Raw genomic sequence first — 23,384 nt, forward strand, 5'->3', positions numbered from 1 at the left:
GGTCTATTTTATGCAGTTTGGTGATTTCTCTTCACTTTTTAAGACAAATAACATAGTATATCTTTATTGTAAACATGCAAACAGTACCCAAAAATTTTTTTTAGCTAGAAAACAGAAGTCCTTTACCAACTCTTAATTTCCAAATTGGTTCCTTTCCCCAGGGGACTTCTCTGTGAGGTGTAGGCCTGTCAAAACATTACCTGTGGATTTCTACACACACAGATGTATGTATGCCAATTACAGGGTTTTACATGCAGTAAGCACCCCGGACATATTCAGAAGCTTTTTTTTTAACATAAGTTTGATTTGGAGATCTTCCCGTGTGAGTTCCCTAATCGTGGACATTTAGGTTGTTTCTAATTATTTGCTCTTACAAACAGTGCTATAATTAACATCCTTGTAAATGTCTCTTTGTGCATATGGGCAAGCATTTCTTTAGGATAGCTATCTATGGTTTGGCAATTTCTGCTGCCTTTAATTGCATTGCCTGGTTGCTGGCAGACGATCTTCTGCATGCACAATGACTTTGTGTCCGTGCTCCATTATAGTCTAAGTTTTAAAAAGATGTTTTAGGCAACAATTAACAATCCAAGTTTAAGTTCAAGGGCCTGTGGATTGCCTTGGGAGGCTGAGGTGACACTTGATGAGAACGTGACCTGTGTGCACGGCCAAGTTCACACAGGCACAGAGTGTGAGTTCCTGCTGTAAGGCACATCATGCTTTTTTAACCATTAATATATGAGGAAACACCTCATGGGCCAGTAGGGCTTATTTTCCTTAACCGAAAAGTCCATCAGACTGCTCCCCTGAGAGGGATCTGATCCCAGGGACTCGCCCATATAGCTTCCGCAGCACCAACTCCCACCTTCAGTCAGATGTCAGATGGTTTCCTCCATCCATCTCCATCTCTGCATCTGCCCCTGTGGGAGATCAGGACAAGCTCCCCTCCTGGCCTTCTTTTGAGAATTCTCTTGCGCATTTGGCTTCCTATCTACTGCTCTTTCTTCTTCCCTGCACTGTCCCCTTTACACAGTGCTTCATTAGCTGTTCACAATCTGCGTGATTCTGCATCACGATGGGTCTGATGTGAGAACATCTGTAGCAGTCAAGTGCATATTTTCCTCAGGACTTGACACTGAGCTTGCCATCAGTGTGAAATGAGCTCTCTCTCTCTCTCTCTCTCTCTCTCTCTCTCTCTCTCTCTCTCTCTCTCTCTCTCTCTCTCCCCTTTCCTCTCTTCTCCTCTCCTCTCCTCTCCCCACTATCCTGTAACATCTCCCAGTATCGCTGCTCCAACATCAGTTATGCCTGAGTCTTGAATGGTGTCAATCTGAGTTGAAAATGCGCCAGCTTTCTTAACATTATCACTAACAGGCTGCTTAATTAACCTGCTGATACTGTCAATAATATTTCTTGCTGGTGTTCGCGAAAGGAGATCCGTGGACTTTCTATTTCTCTCATTCTCTCTCTCTCTCTCTCTCTCTCTCTCTCTCTCTCTCTCTCTCTCTCTCTCTCTCTCTCTCTCTCACTCACTTGCTTTGGTGCCCTATGTCTTATCACAGAAGCTGGACTTGCTAGGAGCGGGATAAGAAAACTCTGGCTGGGAGAATCTGAAAGGGAATCTGCAGACAGTGTTGGACAAGACTGTAGTGTTGAATGGGCCAATGTTCTTGTTCCAGTGCAGCAGCAGGAGTGATGTTTTTAGCCTTTTCTGAGCTGAAGGGACAGCCATGAGCAGTCAACAGAAACGGAGCACCTTTGAATGGGCAGGAGGAACTCTGGAACTGTGGGCATTACAGGGTAGAGTCTCAGAGTTGCCTCAGTGCTGAACTGGTTTTTAGGGTTTTGGGGGGGTGGGGTGTTTCCTGGCATCTTGGAGGAGAGAAGGGTGTCTCCACTGCACAGTGTCCTTAGATGGTTGCAGGCAAGGAGGCAAGCTGGGCGGTCCCATCCCACCTGCTTTCTCCTTTGTCTCAGGCAGTTTTGTTTTGGAACTTAAGTTCTGCCCTGCCCTGCTGTGGCTGCATTTCGCATCTGGAGTTTGCAGAATCCATGAGCTAAATGAGACCCTCCACAAGCTTGGGGCTGCCTAACCAACACCTCTGGTTCAGGTGGCTTCTCTTTGTTTCCTACACATGTGTGCATGTGGGTTAGAGTTGGCCCAGCCAGCCTGTCTGGGTCTGGGCTTGGGGGAAGAGGTTGCCTCTGATGGATCCTGCCAATTCCCAGAGACTTGGTGGATCCACCCAGAGCAGTTACCCCTGCCCCCCACCACCACCACCACCACTACAAACCAGAGAACTGCAGTTCCAGGGCACAGAGGGAGGTGGCATGCTTATTTCCTCAACTACATGATTACTCACATCTTTTATGGGATGGTGAGGAGGTAGCGAAAAGGGGGTTCTGATGGCAAGAAATGATTAATTTTGGGTATTTTAACCCCAGTATCCTCTCCCATGGCTCTGTTGAGTCTCTTGGAAATCAACCCTCCTTACACCCTACAACTCTCCTCTTCTCCACCCCCACCCCCATTACAAGGCACTGGAGCTTGGGACCGAAGTGCCTCCTGTCACCACTAGAGGGTATGTCTCTAACACAGAGACCAGAAGCCAATTTTGCAAGATCAGTCTGGGGGCCCTGCCCCCTCCCTGAGCCCTGGGCCGACCAGGGCCTGATCCCAATTTATCTCTGAAGATGAAAAGGGAAAGACGCAATCTGGGTTGGGACCAAAGTGGAACTGAAATGGAAACCCAGTCCCCCAGCAACTTCTCCTTTTGTCCCAGAGTCAACTAATTCTGTCCATCCCTGGATGTGTCTAGCATGAGGGTTTCTCTAATTCAGCACTGCTGGCTTGTGAGGCCTGGTGATTCTTAAGGGGGGGGGGGCGGGTTCCTGTACATCGCAAGGGGTTTGACAGCATTAATGGTCTCTGCACACAACCTGTCAGTAGCAACCTCCACCCCCAAGTCCTGTTCTAGGATGTGTCCTGGCAAAATGGCCCTGGGGGAGAGGTCTGGGTGAGACAAGCCATCTCGAGCAGGTCGTGGCGGGTAAGTGTCTCATGGTGGCATGTGAGTCTCTCAGAGGCGGCACATATGTGCTGCAAATGCATTTAAAATCCGTGTTGGGTCTCCTGCCTTTCTTCTCCCAAGACTGCAGAGCATCTCAGTCTTCCCCTCTGTTGATTCCACCTCCCCACTTCATTGAGACAGGAGATGGAGGCCCAGAAACCCCCGGGCTCACTCAGCTCATCGACAGGACCCCACTACGCCCCAGCTGCAAGGGCCCTGACCCCTCTGCTCCCCGGTCTTGGCTCTAGCGCCGGGAGCATCTGCGGGCTTCCTCCCACTCCACCTGCCCACAGGCCCACCACCCTCCAGCTCCCCAAACCCTGGTGCCCCCCCAGCCTGGAGGGAGTGGGGAAGCAGCAGGTGTTGATGCTAATCAGTGTTCACAGCCCAGAACTGCAGTCGCTCCCAGGCTCACACACTCCCCAAAATTAAACACTCATTATACAAAATTAATTGACATTAATTAGCAAAAATTAAAACTTTAAACACAGCAAGGCGCTTTTGGGGGAGGAGTGAAGCAGCGGGTTCCACATTTGTCACCCCCACTCCCCACCCACCCACCACCCCCAAGCCCCCCACTTTTATCCTGATTCAGGACTGGAGTTCAGGCAAGGTCAGTATTTGCCCCAGCCCCAGTCATGTGAATCCAGAAAAGAAGACCCCTGTACTGCTTATCCCTGGTGGAGCCCCCCCACCAAACTCTAACATCTATGCTTAGTAAGGAACCAGAAACCCTCTGCTAGTCCCAGGTCCCCATAATTACAGCTGAAATGGGGAGAGGCACAGCCAAAAAGAAAGCCCACACCCTTGGAGACAAGGGTGCCGATGGTTTAGCTCTGCCTGCCACTCTCTCCCCGGCCGTCCCAGCTCGGGGTTCCCCTGGATGAGGTAGTGGGCGACTCCTAGATCAGTCCCACTTTGCTGTGGGACCTCAGTGAAGCTCCCTTCACCCCAGGTTCAGTTTTCCACACATCTGATGAGGGGGCGGCTCGGGGGAGCACTGAGGTTCCTGCCTGCTCTGGCACCTGCTGTTGGAGCTCGAATCATTCTGCAGAGCGAGGGTTGGGTGCGGGTCTGGAGTGCAGGCATTTCTAGGGGCTGGCCAGAAAGGCAATGCCAGAGGCTGAGCCACTGGTGATGGAGCATCAGAAAGGGAAGAAGCAGGCTGGTGACTGTGGGCCCACAGAGCCCTGACTGGTGTTCCCCATTACGCTTCGCCTTTGCCTGCTGATAGGCTTCTGGGCCTAGCTTCTGTGCTATACTCAGAACACTGACTAACTGCTTCCACTTTGTCCACTGGCTGCGGCCAGTGGAGGACCAGGGGTCTTCTCTGCCCTCACTATTGCTCCCCTCACTGCCCACTCCCCTTCTCCAGCCAGTGCCAACATCTGCAACGTGGTCCTGATGCGCTACGGGGAACTGGAGGAAGGGATCGACGTCCTGGACAGTGACGGCAACCTCGTGGGCTCCTCCAGGATCGCAGCCAGACACGTGGGTCTGGGGTCCGCTGGGCAGGCCAGCAGAGTTGGGGGAGGGGACTGTTTCATTCCTTAGCAGCCTTGCTTGGTGCTCTTAGTTCTCCTCAATCTACCCTCAGTTCTTCAAGGACAGCTTTGCCTATCCTCAGAGACACCCCCTCCCCCAAACATCCTGCTCCCTCCTGTCTCCATCTCTTACCCCGTCCCTCAGGGTATGCTTCTCTGATCTGTTAATTGGCAAGAGCAGAGGGATCCCCCCCCCCTAAAAAAAAACCCTCCCCTCCCCAGAAACCAGCACCTGCTCCTAGGGCCCTGTGTCCCCTGGGAAGGGGGAAAGAGGCAGCCGGGAACTTGCACTAACAGGCACCTGAGGTGGTTCCTCAGGAGCCCTTGTGGCCTGCAAGGGAGGCCTGGTGAGGTCTTTCTTGTCCTCCCCACCAAACGAACCTCACTGTCTACTATCAGTAGGCTCACCGCCAGTGACTAGGATTAAAACTCACACGTCCACTCCTCTGTCCGCTATCTGTACATGCATCTGTCCTCCCCACACTCACAGCCTTCATGGTGGCTTTGGGGATGAAGACCCCCCCCTCACCATGATCTTCCCACACATACACTGGTCTCAGGGCCAATGAAGACCTGCCCAAGGGTTGTGAGGGGCTGCAAAGGGATGGGGCAAGGCCTTGGCCTTCTCAGTTCTCCCTGGCCCTGGAGATTGAGAGCTGTGCTCCATGGTCTTCCTGGGAATCAGAGTGAAGAACCCACATTCTTGGGAGAAGGGCTCTTCCACTTCAGTGGGGAAATATTCCCATGTCTTCCCTGGCTCCAACCTCCTCACCACCCCGCCCATGTTGGCCCTGTGGCCCTGACTTTCTGGGGGGAAGCCAGCGAACCTCGCTCCTCCTGTCCTAGGCAGCAGGCACTGGTTTCTCTGCAGCCCTGGCTGTGCTGAGCCAGTTCCCGTCATCTGGACGAAGATGCTGCCACGGCCCTTCCTGGAGTCTTCTCTGAGGGCTGGAAGCGCAGGGAGCTGAAAGGACTCTTCAACAGCAGGCCCAGGCCTTGCCTCCAGTGGTCCCCACTGAGAGTTTGGAGGGTGCCCCAGGGCAAGGCCCAGGCAGAACTGTGTAGACTGCAGGAGGCAGTATATGCATCCCCCAACCCCTGACAAAGCAAGGCAGCCCTGGCCCAGAGCCAAGAGGGGCCTGTCTCCCACATCTCTTTAAGGAATGCCAGAAAGACAGACAGACAAGCCAAAGCAGATTCCAGAGGCTCCTCCCTTGGCATCCTGAGCCCCCAGCCGCCTCCTCCCTTACCCTGCACTTCTGGGCCATTCTGCAGCTAGTGAGAGCTGCACTTTTCGAACCTGTGTGAAAGAAAGATGGGCTGGCTTTGGAATCCACACTCAAAAGCGACTCCATGAATCATTCCACTCCCGGATGTGCCCAGCAGCAGCGCCACACACACTTCGGGGAGCTGCTACTGCCTGAACACTCCCCACTCACCACAGCCTCTGTTACTCCAGGCCCTGCTGGAGACGGCGCTGACACGTGTGGTCCTCCCCATGCCCATCCTGGTGCTACCCCCGATCGTCATGTCCATGCTGGAGAAGTGAGTTGGGGGAACACGGGGACAGGGTGTTGGGCAGCAAAGGGAAGGGGCAGAGTTCAGACCCCAGGCAGAGGTGGCAGCATATTTCACGAGAACCATACACTTGGCTGTGTGGGAGCCTTTGTGGGTGCTGGAGAGGCTGTTCTGGGGGATAAGGTTCACCCTGACCCTAGAGGCAAGTAGTTCTGGGGTGCTGTGTGTGAATGGACATGTTTGTGGTGCATATCTGTATGCACCTGTGGATGTCTGTGCATCAGTTTGTGTCTATGCATCTGCTTGTATCTGTGTACATTTGTGTGTGTCTGTTTGTTCCTTTTGTGTCTATGTATGTATGTGTGCTTTTGTGTACTTGTGTGTTTTTGTGTATCTGTTATGTTTGTACACCTGTGTGAGTATATCTCTATGTGTGTTTGTGTGCACAGTGCTGCCCCCCTACTGACAAGCCAGTCTGAGGATGGTAACAGAAAGATGGAACCCTAGGAGGCAGGTGGGCCTCACTCAGTGTCTCTGCTTATCCAGTAGAATAGTGCTGATCCCCTGCCCAGGGATCTGTCCTGACTGGTATGGGAGTATAGGAGCCCTGCTAGATATGTGGCAGTGTGGGGTTTCATTCTCAAAGGTGAAACTGGATGGTGAGGTAGAAGTGCTGCTAAAGGAATGGCAGAGCAGAGAAGGGAGCAATCAGGGCAATCTTCACAAAGTCTGGAGGCAACTAGAAGACTAGGGTGTTCAAGAGGAGAGCAAGGAATCAGGAAACTTGTAAGTGGGCAGCAACAATGAACCAACCTGGAAAAAAGGCACCTCAATCAGCTAGGGTTGGGGAAATCTATCTGGGGCCTGGGGCCACACTCAGGGAGTACTAGGGTCATGCCCAACAGTGCTTTGGGGTGTCCAGGGGGTTCAGGGGCCATATAATGTCAGGGATTGAACTCAGGGACCAGCACGTGCATGGCGCATGAGCTCTCTCTCTCAATCCCCGCACTCTGATTTTGATTCATAGCACTTCTCAATATCTAAGATTCTTAAATTATTTAGTGTCTGTATTTCTCTATATAATCATCACACCCTGATTTTAAATCATGTTGGCTTTTCTTTTCATTTATTTGTTTGTTTGTTTATTGCCATACTCAGTAGCACTCAGGGGTTACTCCAGGCTTTGCGCTCAGAAATCACTCCTGGTCGGTTCAGGGGACCATATGAAATGCTGGGAATTGAACCCCGGTCCATCCCAGCTTGGCAGCGTGCAAGGCAAACAGCCCTACTGCTGTGCTATTGCTCCACCCAAAAAATGGCATAATTTTTTAAGATTTACATAATAGTTGTACCCCACCTTTTTTTGAAAAATAGGAGGAGCTGGAGAGATAGTACAGTAGGTAAGGCACTTGCCTTGTATGTTAATGACCAGGGTGCAATCCTTGGCACCTTATATGGTTCTCCAAGCCTAACTGGAGCTATCCCTGACCACAGAGTCTGGAGTTAACACTGAGCACATCTGGGTGTGACTCAGAAAGACAAAACAAAACAAACTGGCATAAAATCCACAATGGTTATGCTGTAAAATGAAGTACCGGCCTCCTCCACTAAAGTTAACTCTGAAGGAAGAGAGTCCTGCCCATACCTTTGCTGAGCCACATGAAGCAATCTTGCACAAGGGAGGGGCTTCATGTCTGCGGCTTGAATGGACATGGGACCCTCTCAGTAGTACTGTGAGCTCTAGACTTATGTATGTCCCCATGTTCAGATGAGGAAAGGCGATCAGAGGTTCATTACATCATCTGTTTGTCCTTGTCCCCCATCCAGAAATAGTAGGCTGGTGAGATAGCACAGTGGGTAGGACACTTTACTTGCATGTTGTGACTTAAATTTCTCGTGAGGCATCCTATTTGGCCCTCTCCCCAGCAGCAGTGATCCCTGAGTGCAGTTAGGAGTAAGCCCTGAGTGTTCACGGGTATGGCCCAAAAACAAACAAAAGAAATGCCAAGGCCATGAGTGGCTGAGCTCTGTGTCCTTGGTCTTGATTCTCACAACAACCCGGGCTGGTCCTGGGTCTTCTGGTACCATGTAACTGACATGTCTCAAGACCTGCCTTAGGCAGATATAGAGGAGCAGATTGGGGAGTTGGGCCCCATGAAGCTTGATGAGGGAGATAAGCATGAACTTCACCCAGGACAGAGTAAGGGACACAGGTAATCCTGGGTATGATCTGGAGAGTAGCAGGGTCACACTGACACTGGGGGCAGAATCTCTGCAGGATCTCCTGCAGAGACTTAAAAGACTTTATCTAGAAAGGCCTGCGAGAGCCAAGCACTTGTCTTGCATGCAGCCAATCAATCCCTGATTCGTCCCAGACACAATAGATGTATGGTACCATGAGCACTGCTGGGAGTGATTCCTGAGCACAGAACCAGGAGTAAAGGAGTAAATAGGCCCTGGGCACTCTGGGGTGCAGCCTAGACCCTTTTTCCCACCCAAAAAGAAAGTTCATCTCAGAGAACAGTTTCAAAATCTGCATGTCCTGGAAGAATGACTCTGTAATTCTCTGGGTCAGACTTTCTCAACCTGTGGCTCTTTCCCACCTTATTTCCTTCTGGAGCCTCCATTCCCACCCCTCCTCCTCCAGTTTCATGTCACAGATGATCTTTCACTTGTGGCCTCATTGGAATATCCTTGCTGAGAAATTCTGCTCTAGACCCTGACCCTCCTCCTGTAAGCAGCTCTTTCTGTCCTCTGACTGCTCCCAAGCTTGGGTCAGCAGGGACACCTATGGGCCATAGGACAGTGCAGAAGACAGGGCTTGTCTTCTAGGCTTCTGGATCTTGAGTCTGGAGCTAGCTGGGGGAAATCATGGTTTTTGATGCCTCCCCTAGCCTCCAGGTAGGGTTTGCACAAAATCATATCACAGGGTGATGGGGAGAGTCCTGCTCCTTGGACTGGTATCTGTGCAGTGTCTGACTTCACTTTGCAGGCAGACAGGGACAGGTCAGCCCTTCCTTTCCCTGGGGTGGCCACATGGACAGTCTTGCTTGGCTTCCACTCAAATATCAATATGAATCTGAGCCAAAGCAATAGCACAGCAGGTTGGGGCCAGAGAGATAGCATGGAGGTAAGGCGTTTGCCTTACATGCAGAAGGTCAGTGGTTCAAATCCTGACATTCCATATGGTCCCCCGAGCCTGCCAGGAGCATAGAGCCAAGAGGAACCCCTGAGCACTGCCAGGTATGACCCAAAAACCAAAAAAAAAAAAAAAATGTGCAGCAGGTTTACATGGCTTACCCGGGTTCAATCCCCAGCACCCCATATGCTCCTCTGAGCCCCACAGGAGTGACCCCTGAGCTCAGAATCAAGAGTAAGCCCTGAGCAATACTAGGTATGGTCTAACCCCCCCCCAAATGAAAGATTAGTAGGGTCCTGCACATGCTCTCTGAGCCTGGGGGTGGGGTGGGGGGCAGTGAGGCTAGACTGGGTGGGTTGGCACCCACCAATTGAGTCTTCAGTAGGAAAATGAGGCACTGAGTTCCCATCCACCCCACCACCTCACTTTCAGGACTGGCTGTTGGAGGAAGCGTCCTCAGCCTGTCTCACCTCCAGATTCACTACCAGGCCTGCTCTCCCTGAGTCTCTGGGACCTTGCAATTCACCCCTGTCGCAGATCCTCTAGCTCTTTGCAAGGGGTCCCTGAACCGGCTCACACCCCTAGCGGTTCTGGGCTGAGGTGCCTGTGGCAAGACCTCTGCAGAGAGGGCTGATAGCAAAGGCAGCCCCCACTCTAGGTTGGGTGAGGGGGACCGGACAACCCGGGGAAACAAGACAAAAGAACACTTACAAAGCAGCCTACTTGCAAATTAATGGAGCGCAAAGTAAGCCGAGCTCCAAGTGCTGAGGGAATGCGGGGCTCTGGGGAGGCAAGCTGTTGTGTGGAGGCCGCGGGCACACTCTGGCCTCAGTTTGTCTGGGCTGAGCACCGTGGAGCCCCTTCTTTGAGACTAAAAGAAAAAGGGCCCAAGTGCAGCAGAGATTCTTCCATCCTCAACGCCCTGACCCGGTTCCCCAGGGTGCCTGCCTTTGGCACCCAGGCCTGCGCTCCAACCCCTTCCCCTTCTGCTCTGCAGAGGTAGCTTGCCTCTGGCCTAGGCCCATGCCCCAACTTTACTGCAGCTGTTTTCATTTCTTTCTATATTTTGGTTTGGGGACCACACCCAGTGATGCTCAGGGGTTGCTTCCAGCCACAGCTCTGGGATGGGACCTTGCTGGATTGAACCCAGTAGTGTGCACTCTGTCCTCTGAGCCATCAGGCCAGCTCTCAAAACTGGTTTTATTTTTTGGTGGGTAGGACATTCCCAGCAGGGCTTAGAGTTTATTCCTAGAACTGTGTTCAAGGGTCATTCCCAGTGTTGCTGGGTGTGGGGGCTTCCATCTAGGTGGCAGGACAACCCATTGTGCAAAACAAGTGCCCTACCTACTTTCTGGTCTCTCTGATCCCCAGAGCTGGAACATCTGCCCCCAGTTGCTCCCCACCCCCATCAGACACTGGTGCAGATGCTAGTTTTAGAAACTCTGCCCTCTCCATCTCCCCCAGATCCTCCAGCCAATTTCTGCCAACTTCTGGGGCTCCCAGGCTGGGTAGCGGCTGGACTGGGGTGCAGACCACACCCTCCTCCACCGAGGTTCCCGAAACCGACCCCAGCCTCGATCCCAGCCTCAGCCTCCCGTTCCCTGGGATCCGGGTCTTTCCTTTCTCCCAGACATTCGCACATCTCTCCATCTGCATATTTTAACTCCCCCAGCTGCCTTCCCCTTCCCTCCCTGTCAGTTCCCTCCCCTCCTCCCTACCCGGCTGGCTGTGTTCCCTCTCCCTGGCTGGGCCTTGGGGGGCTCCACAGTGTCTCCTGAGTTGGGAGCTTGGAAGTGGAGGAAGGGCTTCTCCCAGTCCCCCTGCTGGGGAAATAAGGTCTTAGTCTGGTAAAGGGGGCTGCCAGGGTTTCCCCAGGAGTGACCCAAGGATTGCCACTGGCCCACCTTCCTTCCAGAGGTGACCCTTAGGACCTCAGAACCGCAGGTGTACTTGCTGGATGGTTATGGTTTTTGGTTTTCAGTTTTTGGGTCACACCTGGCAACACTCAGAGGTTACTTCTGGCTCTATGCTCAGAAATCACTCCTGGCAGGAGTCCTGGAGGACTTTATGGGATGACAGGATTCGAACCACTGACCTTCTGCATGCAAAGCAAATGCATTACCTCCATGCTATCTCTCCAGCCCCAAAGGTCTTTCTTTTTTATTTATTTTGATTTCATTTAATTTTTGGTTTTTGGCCACACCTGGTAGCACTCAGAGGTTACTCCTGGCTCTGCGCTCAGGAATCATACCTGGCAAGCACAGGGGACCATATGGGATACTAGGGATTAAACCCAGATAGGCTGCATGCAGCCCCTAAAGGAGAAAGGTCTTTCATCGACTCTCCTGCCCAGAAATCTACCAACAAAGCTGTCCTTGGTGAGTGGACACCGACTGAAATATGCTGGTAAAGGGGCTGGATGGCAGGAGTAGCATGGGGATAAGACACTTGCCAGGTTTCTAAGCAGCAGTCCTGTCTCCTGCATCCTGCAGATCTGGCCTTGACTTAGTTAAGTGTGGCCTCAGCATAGCTCGTGGATGGAATTGACCAGGTAGACACTGGAATAGCTGCTTCTTTACACCTTCTTCTTCTTCCCCTTCTCCTCTTCCTCTTCTTACAGTGCTCTATGGCTACTCCAAGCTCAGTGCTCAGCTTTCATTCCCAGCTTTTCCTCAGGGGACTATGTGGTGTTTGAGATGAATTCTAGATTTCCCACATACAAAGTGAATTATGCTCAGTCTCTTGAGATGTCTTCTGGATCCTGAGTGTGTTCTGTTTCCATACTGAGGAGTGGATGCTGCCTCTCTGCCGAGTGCATGCATGCTCTCTGGACATGTTTTACATGTCCTTGTGATGGTGTGTGCAGTGTCTCTCTCAGAGGTTACCCCTGGTTCTGCTCTCAGTGTGTGCATGTGTTTGATCATGTGCTTGTCTGCACTTGACATCTCTGCTAGGGGGTTGGTTCACAATTTCATTATGTGCTGCCTTTGAGGTGAGTGATCTCACTCTCCGGCATGTCCCCCCAGAAACAGGGAGCCTACAGCCTATTATTTCCCTGACGTGTGGCTTCCCTCACAGCACTAAGCTTTGGTGGCCTCAAACCCTAGGAGTGGTGCCCATTTATAGTTCATGGTTGTTATACTAGTCCGTGACTTCTTTCTACAGGACTTGAGAGGAGGGGTACCTTCAGCAGGTCCCCTAAAAGCACCCCCCACTAAAATGCCCAAAACCCATCAGGCCTCATGGTCTCCTTCCTTCTCTCTGCACAGGACAGCTCTCCTGCAAGCACGGCCCCGGCTGCTTCTCCCTGTGCAAAGCCTCGTGTGCCTGGCAGCTTTTGGCCTGGCCCTGCCACTGGCCATCAGCCTCTTCCCGCAGATGTCAGAGGTCAGTAGTGGAAGTCTTAAGGTGGGGCTTGTTTAAAGTCTTATCAATTTGCTTATTTTGTTTTAAATGTTTAAGCACTTGGTTTACAATATTGTTCATGGTAAGGTTTTATGCATGCAGTGTTCCAACCCCACACCCTCCACCAGAATACACTCCCCTCCATTGTCTCAGAGTACGCGCCCTATGTCCCCCTGTACACAGTTCTGTAGAGTAGATCTCATGTTCTGTTGCCTTTGACCATTTATTATTCCCTTGTTAAGCTTCTTTATACCTCACATATAGGAGCAATCATTCTGGCAATCATTCTGTGTCAGTCCCTTTCCTTCTGACTGACTTCTCTCAGCACGATACACTCCAAATTCATCATGCATGACAAACTATATAATTTTATTTTCTTGTTTGTTGTTTGTTTGTTTCTGGGCCATACCTGGTGGCACTCAGAGATTACTCCTGGTTCTGCTCTCAGAAATCGCTCCTGGTATGCTTGGTGGACCTTTTGGGATGCCAGAGATGAAATATAGGTTGGCCATGTGCAAGGCAAAGGCCCTGCCCACTGTACTATAGCTCTGGCCCCTGGTTTTTCTTATAGTTAAGAAATACTTCTTTTTTCTTTTCTTTTCTTTCTTTCTTTCTTTTTTTTTTTTTTTTGAGGGGTCATACCCAGCAGCACTCAAGGGCTACCCCTGGCTCTGTGCTCAGAAATCACTCCTGGCAGGCTCAGGGAACCATATGGGATGCCATGAATTAAACCCAGGTTCGTCCCAGCTTGGCTGCTTGCAAAGCAAACACCCTACCACTGTGCTATCACTCCTGCCCCAAGAAATACTTCTTTTCTTTTTTTTCACTTCTGGCAGGCTCAGGGAACCATATGGGATGCCATGAATTAAACCCAGGTTCGTCCCAGCTTGGCCGCGTGCAAAGCAAACACCCTACCACTGTGCTATCACTCCTGCCCCAAGAAATACTTCTTTTTTTTTTTTTTTTTTTGGTTTTTCGGGCCACACCCATTTGATGCTCAGGGGTTACTCCTGGCTAAGCTCTCAGAAATTGCCCCTGGCTTGGGGTACCATATGGGACGCTGGGGGACTGAACCGCGGTCCTTCCTTGGTCCTTCCTGCCTTCGCTTGCAAGGCAGACACCTTACCTCTAGCACCTCGTCACCAGCCCCAAGAAATACTTCTTTTTTTTTTTTTTTCGGTTTTTGGGCCATACTCGTGGCACTCAGGGGTTACTACTGGCTATCTGCTCAGAAATAGCCCCTGGCAGGCACGGGGGACCATATGGGATGCCAGAATTCGAACCAACCACCTTAGATCCTGGATCGGTTGCTTGCAAGGCAAACACCACTGTGCTATCTCTCCGGCCCCTAAGAAATACTTCTTAAAAAATTTATTTTTGGGCACTTGGATGCCATTGCAGAGAAGGGGGCTAGACCAGGGAAGAGCTCTATATATATCACTATGTCTAGCATATATCTATCACTATGACAGTGATAAAAAGGAAGCGGTCACTTAGGACTAGGACTGTGAAAGGAGGTAAAGTGATATGCATGATCCCCATCATTAACGGTATTGTAAGTCACGGTATCTAAAAGGAGAAAGAAAAAGAAAAGAATGTCTGCCATAGAGGCAGGCTGGGGGCAGAAGGGAAACTGGGGACATTGGTGGAGGAAAGCAGACACTGATGAAGGGATGGGTGTTGTAACATTATACACCCGAAACTCAATCATGAATAACTATGTATTTTATGGTGATTCAACTGGGGGGGGGGTGATTCAGTTTTTAAAAGTTTTATTTCCTTGATTTTGGGGCCATACCTGGCTGTGCCTACAGGTTCCTCCTAGTTCTATGTATGGGGGTCATTTCCAGCAGTGCTCATATAGTTAGTGCTGGTCCATGCAATGCCATGGATCAAACCTGGACCTCCTGCATGAGCTCAGTCCATTGTGTTGTCTCCCTCCCTAAGAAATGTTTCTTCAGTGCTCACTCCTTAACACTGGGCCCAGCCCTGGGTTTTAGATTATGAATGAAACAGGGACAGGTTCTGGTCTCTGGGATTCCTGAGAGTCTACTCCTTGTTTATCCCAGTGGAGCCCCATTAGGTAACAGTGAGGTGCAAGTGAGGTGCATTAGGATGGGAGGTTAGCAGGCAGCTGCCAATGAGAGGAGATGACACAACCCAAACTGGAGCCATATTTGCCTGTCAGTGGGGGCACACCTGGTATGAAGGTTCTGTGGTATGCAGTATGCTACCTGCATTCTAAAAACTGAGGGAAGCCTACATTCCAAGCATAGTGACCAAGATGGAGTGCACCAGGAAAGTGGGGCTGGGTCAGAGGGTACCGAGATCATTTTTATGAGAGGGGCTGTGCAGAGCATCACCCTGGTTTTTCATGATCCCCCTAACTGGAGATCTAGAGGAGAGACCCATGGGGTAGGTCTATGGGAAAGGAGGCAGCTTGGGCCTTGCTACTGCAGTGGGCAAGTGCCCCTATGGGAGGCAGCTCAGAAATTTAGCCAGAATATGATGCCTAATGCAGGTGGCTCAGGTTGAGTGGGTGCAGAGGCTGCCCTGCTCCCAGCTTTGAGCAGCCAGGCAGGTGCAGGGTCCATCTCAGGAGGGAGACACATGGAGGCCAGTTTGAGGGATAACTGTTGATTTGGAAGTCATGTGTGGGTGACAGAGACAGAGCACAATGGGCTGAGTGCATGGTCCCAGACAGCCTAGTGACCACCCAAGCATGGAACTGAGAGTAGTAGCCTCTGAGCACTGTCACCCCAAAATGAAAGCCACATGGATTATGAGGAATCTCTGTGTGTATGGAGGGCCCCCTGGGGAAAGGGACTCTGGCACGGGATCTGGGAGGGAGGATCAGGGAGGATTTGGGCTGGAAGAATGGAGATGCAGGTCAGGCAATAGGGATGTCTGAGGGTCAATCAAGAGCCTGTCAGGGAAAGGGTCAGTCAAGCTAAATCCAGAACCAAGAAGAATTGGGTTGGGGCATCAAAGGATAGGGCTCCTAAGGGCCCAGAGTGAGGGTGAAGAATGTCCACTGCATCTTGGTGTTGGCAAACCCATCCTGAGGTGTGAAGAAACGGGGTACAGAACCACCTCAGACCATAGAATTAGCTCCAAAGGAAACATGGAGAAACAGAGACCTGTAGCTAGATCAGGATGTGAGATCAAGAGGCTTTTAGAGGCCAGAGAGATAGCACAGTGGTAGGGTGTTTGCCTTACAAGCGGTCGTCCAGGACCTATGTTGGTTCGAATTCCAGCATTCCATATGGTCCCTCTTGCCTGCGAGGAGCAATTTCTGAGTACAGAGCCAGGAGTAACTCCTGAGCACCACCGGGTGTGGCTCCCCCGCAAAAAAGGCTTTTATTTAATGATTCTTTCATGATGCCCATTAAATGGGTGAGTGGGTGGGATTCTGTGAATGCATAGTGAAGGCTAAGGAAGATACATAGAGGGGTATCTGGTGAGCAAAGGCTGTGCAGGGGTTCCACAGAGCTCAGAGATTTTTCCAAACCCGGGGGAAGAGGCAGTTAGTGTCTGGGTGTGGCAGGGAGGTGGGGAACTTTGTTCTATGGCTTCTGTGTTCTCATGACCCAGGAGTGGAAAGAGGGGAATAGGGAAGGGATCATTTTAGCTTTTCTCTCAGAAAGACCTCACCCAGTAGACAGGCTCTACTCCCTGCTCCTGTCTCAGGGTCCTAGCATTGCTCAGGAGCCATATGTAGTGCCTGGGAAAGAATCAGGTGAGCTACACGCAAGGCTGGTGCCCCACCCACTCAGGTTCAAGCATGAGGGAAACCCGAACATTGGTGATGGGAAATGTGCATTGGTGAAGAGTGTACATTGTACAGCTGAAACTCAGTCATAAACAATATTGTAATAATGATGTTTAAATGAAGTATTTAAAAAAAGAAGAATGGGTATAAGTCAGAGGTGTGAGGACTACAAAGAAGGTTCAGGAAATTCAAAAGGGTTGAAAAGGAAAGATTGAGTGAGGATGTCAGGGAGACCTGGCAGGTACTCCAGAAACTAGCAGAGGGGTTGGTGTGGGGAGGACCACCAGGAAGGACCACAATGGTGGGTGTGCCAGGTGTTGGGGATCAGCTCCTGGAGGAGCCTTGCTCAATGGAGCAAGGACAGGGAAGTAGGAAGACTGATAAGATGTTAGAAGTTGCAGTTAAGAACCCCAAATCTTAGCTGAGTGGGAGAGGCAAAGTTTCTCAAAAAGGCAAGGCAAATACAGTGTTTGGAGCAGCTGAGTCCTTCTGAGTCAGTGACTGCCGGATCAATGCTAATTCAGGGTCAACTGCAGAAAAGGTGGGGAGAAGGTATCAAGGAGGAAGAGGAGGGAGGTGAAAATGTGTGACCAGTCTCAGGACTGAAGACTGAGGGTCTTAGAGGAACAGCCGCAGTTGACTCCTTTCAGGTCAAGGAGAAGTAACCTCTCAAGTTATTGGAGGAAGATCACAGAGGTGAGGCTCCTGTGTTGGGTGGGAGTCTTCCCCTGGGGCAAACAAGGGAAGGGGGCCACCAAACCAGCCTGCTTCAGTCTTCAGCTCTAGCTGCAGAGAGCTTCCCTGTCCTCTCAGGCTTATGTCAGAATCCAGGCTCCTCAATCTGTCTCCAAAGGACCCCTTTCTCCCACTCATCCTCCCAATTAATTCTCTAACGAAGTGCTGCTTCTGCTGTCCGGGGATCAAGTCTCACTCCCAGAAACCAGTGGGACTTGCCACAATAAGTCTGGACTTGCTTGAGCTGACCCAACCTTGCCAAGAGCCACCAAGGTTGTCAACAGGAGTAATCGCTGGTGCACTAATGAATTAATTAAGGGGCTTGGAAATGGAGTTCAGGAGCTGACTCCAACCTAGTTCAGCTCACTCCTAGCAGGATAACTGGTGTAGGGTTTCCAACCCACTAGGTACAATTCCCGCCTCAGTTCCAAGGAGGGAGTTTGCTCTGTTCTTTTCAAATGAGTTTTATTACTGCTTATTAAAGTGGTGCTAAAGTTTAAATTGAAATTGCTAATAACTCTAATAGCAGCATGCAGAAAGACTTCTGCTTGCCTTGTATCAAGTCCTCCTGAAGCCCTTAAAGTCAACAGGGATGTGTGTTGAACAACAGGGATGTGTGTTTGTGTCTGTGTGTCTGTGTATCTGTGTGTGTTTGTGGCTAGCTCTGGAGATATGGACTTTTTGGTGCTTGGGAGATCTGAAACCCAGGAATGATATCAGTCACAGTCAGTATGGAAGGAAGAACAGTTGTCAAGAAATCTCCCAGTGGGGAGAACTAGCTGAGAGGGTTCATGGACACTGGGGTTTGGTAGGGGAGGGTTCAGGAAGGACCTTTTTTTTTTTTTTTTTGGTTTTTGGGCCACACCCGTTTGACGCTCAGGGGTTACTCCTGGCTATGTGCTCAGAAATCGCCCCTGGCTTGGGGGGACCATATGGGACGCCGGGGGATCGAACCACGGTCCTTCCTTGGCTAGCACTTGCAAGGCAGACACCTTATCTCCAGCGCCACCTACCCGGCCCCAGGAAGGACCTTTTGAGGTGAGGAGACACAAAGAGAATAGAAAAGTGCCAAGCCCCATGGAGAGCCCACATAAAACATTTCCCCTCAACCATTTTCCCTCTAGACCTAGAGCAAGAGCTCAGTGTGCTGAGCACATGCCTTGTACCAGAGCCACTGCCTAAGCTCCATGCTGGGCACTGTGTGATTCCCTAGCACCACACCCAGAAAAAAAAAGAATAAAAACAAACGAACAAACAAAAAACACTCCACCCCTAGTGTGAGATTTCCTCTTAGAAAGAAAGTACAGTGGGGGAGGTGCTTGCCTTGTTTGTGTCCCTTGCTTGCTGTTTGAGTCCTAGCATTACATATGGTCCCCTGAACCCCACCAGGAATGACCATAAATAAACAACAACAATAACAAATGATCCATACTTGATGGGGTACCCAGGAGCCATGATTTTCCCCTTCTTTGTTCCCAAAGTGAGGTTCAGGACAAGAAACCATTGGAAAAGGCGAAGGAAGTAGCATTGGCCATGAGGTGTGTGTGTGTGTGTGTGTGTGTGTGTGTGTGTGTGTGTGTGTGTGTACAAGGGCACGAGGATAGAGAGGACACACCGCCTTGGGGAGATGCAGCCTCTGCAGGACTCCTGGGTTCAGCTATGTCGAGGGTCTTGGTTGACTGTAGTGTAAAAATGAGGGTCCTGAACATGGCAATTCTGAGGCAGTTACCAAGACTGTTACCTCATTTACAGAAGGGGAAAAAGGCACATTCAGTGCCCAAAGTTCAAATTGATCGGGGTGGAGAAAAAGACTCTAGAATTTTTCCCAGTCCACTATCAAATTATAAGGCCTGTCACAGCCTCCAGTGAGCTACTTATCAATAGGAACATTCCATCACCTTCATCCCAACGTTAACCACTGAGGGAAATCTATGCCCATGCTCTTTGGGACCTCCCAAGGAAGTGTTTATCTTTGTCCTCAAACCTACAACAGAGGGTTGGGGCTACCTAATGGACCAGCCTTGGCACTGGGCTTAGGCACTGGGATATGAAAACAAGGGATCAGGAAGTGAGGGTTCTATTCTGGGGGACTCTGACCTGCAGGTTAAGGTGGTGGTACAGCCAAGCTTTATATGGGGGAGAACAGCCTAAGAGCAGCAGGATATGCTTCCATCCCTAAAGACTAGAGTACTTTTCTGTTCTTAGAATTGGTGGGGGGGGGTGGGCATGCCATCTATCAGGGATCCTGTGTTCTATAGAGGGGAGGTGGACAAAAATAGAAGAAACCAGAAATGTCAATAGAGAAATCAAAGCAGAGAGGGGAGTTCAAGCATGCCAGAGACTCAGGTAGGTCAGGAGAACTGCCCAGAGGTGTGGTCTTTCTGGACCCATTTTCTCTGGAAACTCGCTGTCTGCACTCTGATAGGGTCATCAATGCCCTCACCGAAACACCTGTGCATAATCCACCGATTACTAGTACACACCTGTGTGCTCTTGACACTTGTACACAGGCATACTCATACACGTAGATTCGGTTTCAGATTCACATACATTTGTGCGCACGCATACTTACAAAACTTGTGCACACAGACACTTGCATGTTCACACATGGTGTGTATACACACACTCGCACACAATGATGCGCCTCTATACACACTCAAACACCCCAGGGGTCCTTCCGGGAGATGTCAGGGTCTCTGCACCCATGAGCTTGGCTGCTAGAGGAGGCTGGGCTCGGGGTGAGAAGCCCCCCACCCCTCCACTCTGACAGCCTGTGTCCCCCACCTGGGAGCACTTCCAGTGCTGGTTAATGAAACTCATCTCACAGAGCAAGAAGCAGGGCCTTGGCCAAGACCCCTTTCTGGGCCCCTGCCGGCTCCTGTCTTCTCTTCTTTTGTGCCTCTTTTTCCCTTCCTTGATTCCTCCTGGGGCAGCCCCCCCCCAGGTCCCCTCTCTTTCCCCACTATTCCCCTGAGAGCTCGGGGGCTGGGGAGTGGGCCGCACACAGGCAGGATCCATTGTTCCACAATCTGTTTTTGTCTTCATCTTGTTGGCAGGCGGCAGGAGAGGAGCAAAAGGTTAATGAGGCTCAGTGCAGCGGGATTACTGCGTGAACGGGCTGCAGCGGGCGAGCCAGCCGTGGTGACAGGGAACTAATTAGGAGCAGTTTAACAGGAGGAAAAAGTGAAATCTCCTCTTCACCAACTGTCAATGATTAGCTGATTTGGTGAGGCTGAAATGCATCCACAGGAAAAGGTGGGCTTTTCTATAGATAAGTGAGGCTTGGGGGGACCTTTGGGGTAACGGGGCTCTGCCCTGTCCTTAGGTGGGGTCAGAGTGGAGGCTGCCTGTGTCTCCCAGGCCTGCCATCCTCCTCTCTGGCTGCCAGAATCCCTCGCTTCACAGCCTTGGTCTTAACCCTGAAGACCTCAGCTTCCCGTCATGAAAAAAAGGTGTTGAACTTCAGTTTCTTCTGGTTTGGCCCATCCAGGCACTGGTGAGTGGAGCCAGAGACCAGGCCTGGCTCTAGACTCTGGAGCTAAGCATGACCTTTGGTCCAGTGCTGACCTCAGGGCCTTGTCTGTGGCATAGAACATCCCTGGAGAGTCACCTCTGTGATGAGACTCCAGATACCCGCATGTGGGTTACTAAATGACTAATGGGCAGTCTCACCTTGCTCAGGAGTTACCTCCTGTCCCTCCCTCACCCCAGCAGTGGGCAGGGTCACAGGACAGAGGCAGGAGGGGGAGGGACCCTGGCAGCATCTTGAGGACACCCCCCACCCTGCTTCCCCACCAGCTCTGAAGTCAGGTTCATCACAGGAAAGGTCGTTTCCTGTTTGGCCAGTTTGCTGTCTGCCTGCCCTGCTGTTGTGGTGTGCTGGCCTCTGCCCTTTGACCTCCCTGCCTCCTCCCTCCTTCTATCCTTCCAGATTCTACCTGACTAAAAGAAAAGCAATCACAGGGCCAGCCCCCCATCCTCCTCCTGGACCCTTCCCCTCAGCCTAGCCTCAACACACCAAGGCACTAAGGCACTAACTGGAATTTCTGGGCTAGGGGTGAAGGTCCTGCTCAGGTCCTGGCACCATTTACAGGCCTGAGGGGTCCTACAGTATTGTAAAGAGATAGTCCAGCTGAGTCTCTTCCTTCCTCACTCCTATCTCCTCTCCCTTTATGTTCCCCCTTCCCACCTGCAGAAACAAAGATGCACCCTTTTCCTGCATGGAAAATTAGGTAGATACCCCAATGGATCTCTCTCCATTATTCTCCCTGAGGATGAGAGCTATGATTCCCCCAGGAGCAAGTGACTTTCCCAGACTTCTCCAAGAATCAAGTTATTCTAAAAACAGCCCCTTGTCCAGAAGTACTCACTTAACAGTCCTACTGGGATGTTTGCTCTCACCTGTGTGTACGGGGTGACCTGTGCTTCCAGTGATCCCATTTTTCTCATCTGAATGACTGTGCTTTCTTCCTCCCTAAGGCTGAGAATAAACTCTATATGGATTTTAGCTCACCCAGATTCCCTGGACTTTTACTCCTGTTTCTCCCATTCTTCCTGGAGGGATATGGGTCCAAAGGTCAAGTCAGAGGGTGGGTGTTCTTCCAGATTCCTAGGCATTGACAGCCACTGAGAACATGAGCCCTCTCCCCTCTCAACGCCAGTCCAGCCCAGTCCTTTGCTTGGAGATGTTTGTTTGGGGTTTTTCTCATTTACTGGTTTCATCAGTCCCCACTGAACTCCAAAGTGGGCTATTTTTGCCATCAAGAAATCTGCCGCCTCCCCGCCCGCTGCTTTCTTGGAGTTTGCCCACAGGACCCCCCAGGAGGGATGGATGGGAATGGCAAAGCCGCTCCGAGCCCCGGCACGCCAACGCCACCTGTCATGTTGCCTGTTTCCCACACACACCCAACCTGTGTGCGCACACAGGCCCCCACATAATCACATACAAGGAATACGCACAATCCGCCCTGATGATGGGCCTCAGCAGGCCACATCCCAGTCTGTTTCTCCTTCCTAGAACCTTCTGGAACCCCTCGCCAATCTCAGAGAGGGAGCAGGCTTGGGTGTGTCTGGTTGAGGCCATGCAAAGCATCAATTTGTGGGACCCTGGGCACAATCCCAGCCCGAGGTTTTGCTTGCCCACATATCTTACGCAGCCTTAGGCAAGCTGGGTACCTTCAGGATAATCTCCAGCACCCACGAGATAAGAAATCTTGCCACTGCAAGCAAGGGAAGACTGAGGCAGTGAGGCCATCAGACAAAAGTGGTGTTGAAAGGGGTTCATCAGGCATACCCATAGGGGCAAAACTTCTAGATGGGTGTATCTGAGCATTCTTTGGGTGCTGAAGCACAGGGAAGAGAGAACAAACCACACCGTGTTCCTGCTTTCAGGAAGCTTCAGTGAGTGTTAAATTTCCTTTGTGATACCACACCCAGCTGTGTTCAGGAATCATTCCAGATGGTGCTCAGGGAACTGTGTGCAGAATTTTAGGTGGTTCCATGAAAGACAAAAACCTTGACCACTATACTATCTCTGTAACCCTAGAAGTCTTTTGACATTCCATTTATTTACTGATTGATTTGGAGGGCCACATTCAGCAGTGCTAAGGGCTCTGTGCTCAGGGTCATTCCTGGCAGTACTCAGAGGACCCTGTTGTGGCAGGGACTGAACCAGGATGTAAAGTATGAGCGCCCTTCCCCTGAACTATCTCTGTCTCTTGAGCCCTTGAGACAACTTCTGTCAGCATGGTTGCCTTGGTTGCTCCTTGTGGGCTGTGCTACTGATTCTAAATTGGTTGAAGTCCAGGTCAGTCAGCCACTAGGGAGGGATGGAGAAGAAAATCAGTGAGAGGGTGCTGAGGGGAACCGTCTGAGAAGAACTGAAAGGCAAGGGGCTGGAGAGATAGTACAGCATGTAGAGCACTTGCCTTGTAAGAAGCTAACCCAGATTCAATCCTTGGCACCACATATGGTCCCCAAGTACTGCCACATGGGATTCCTGAGTACAGAACTAGGAGTAACACCTGAGCATTGCTAGGCTCCCCTCTGCCACCCAGACCCTCAACAAATATCCAGGGGCTTCCTTAAAGAACAGCCTGAGAAGTTGGGAAGCTAGACTCAATTCTCAGAGGTAAGACATACAGTGTAGTAAAAATGGAGAGCAGCCATGGATGAGAAGTCTGGAGAAGAATCTAGAAGGC

At 50.9% G+C, this 23,384-nt stretch overlaps 1 protein-coding gene and 1 long non-coding RNA gene across 3 annotated transcripts in view; both read left to right on the forward strand.

Moving 5' to 3' along the window:
• Positions 1-23,384, forward strand: part of SFXN5 (sideroflexin 5) — a 129,664-nt gene that overhangs the window by 96,641 nt on the left and 9,639 nt on the right. Inside the window, exons 11-13 of one of the 2 annotated variants that reach the window (XM_049785084.1) lie at positions 4,447-4,562; positions 6,075-6,160; positions 12,542-12,659. In XM_049785084.1, the coding sequence (XP_049641041.1) occupies positions 4,447-4,562; positions 6,075-6,160; positions 12,542-12,659 (320 nt within the window). The remainder of the gene's footprint in view (positions 1-4,446; positions 4,563-6,074; positions 6,161-12,541; positions 12,660-23,384) is intronic. The other variant, XM_049785086.1, reaches the window with a different exon arrangement.
• LOC126024703 (uncharacterized) lies at positions 19,441-21,777 on the forward strand. Its single transcript, XR_007500885.1, has 2 exons — positions 19,441-19,530; positions 20,241-21,777. It is a non-coding gene; the product is annotated as an uncharacterized LOC126024703 (long non-coding RNA).

The sequence above is a fragment of the Suncus etruscus genome, chromosome 12 (genome assembly GCF_024139225.1).
Source record: "Suncus etruscus isolate mSunEtr1 chromosome 12, mSunEtr1.pri.cur, whole genome shotgun sequence".
Classification (NCBI taxonomy): Eukaryota; Metazoa; Chordata; class Mammalia; order Eulipotyphla; family Soricidae; genus Suncus; species Suncus etruscus.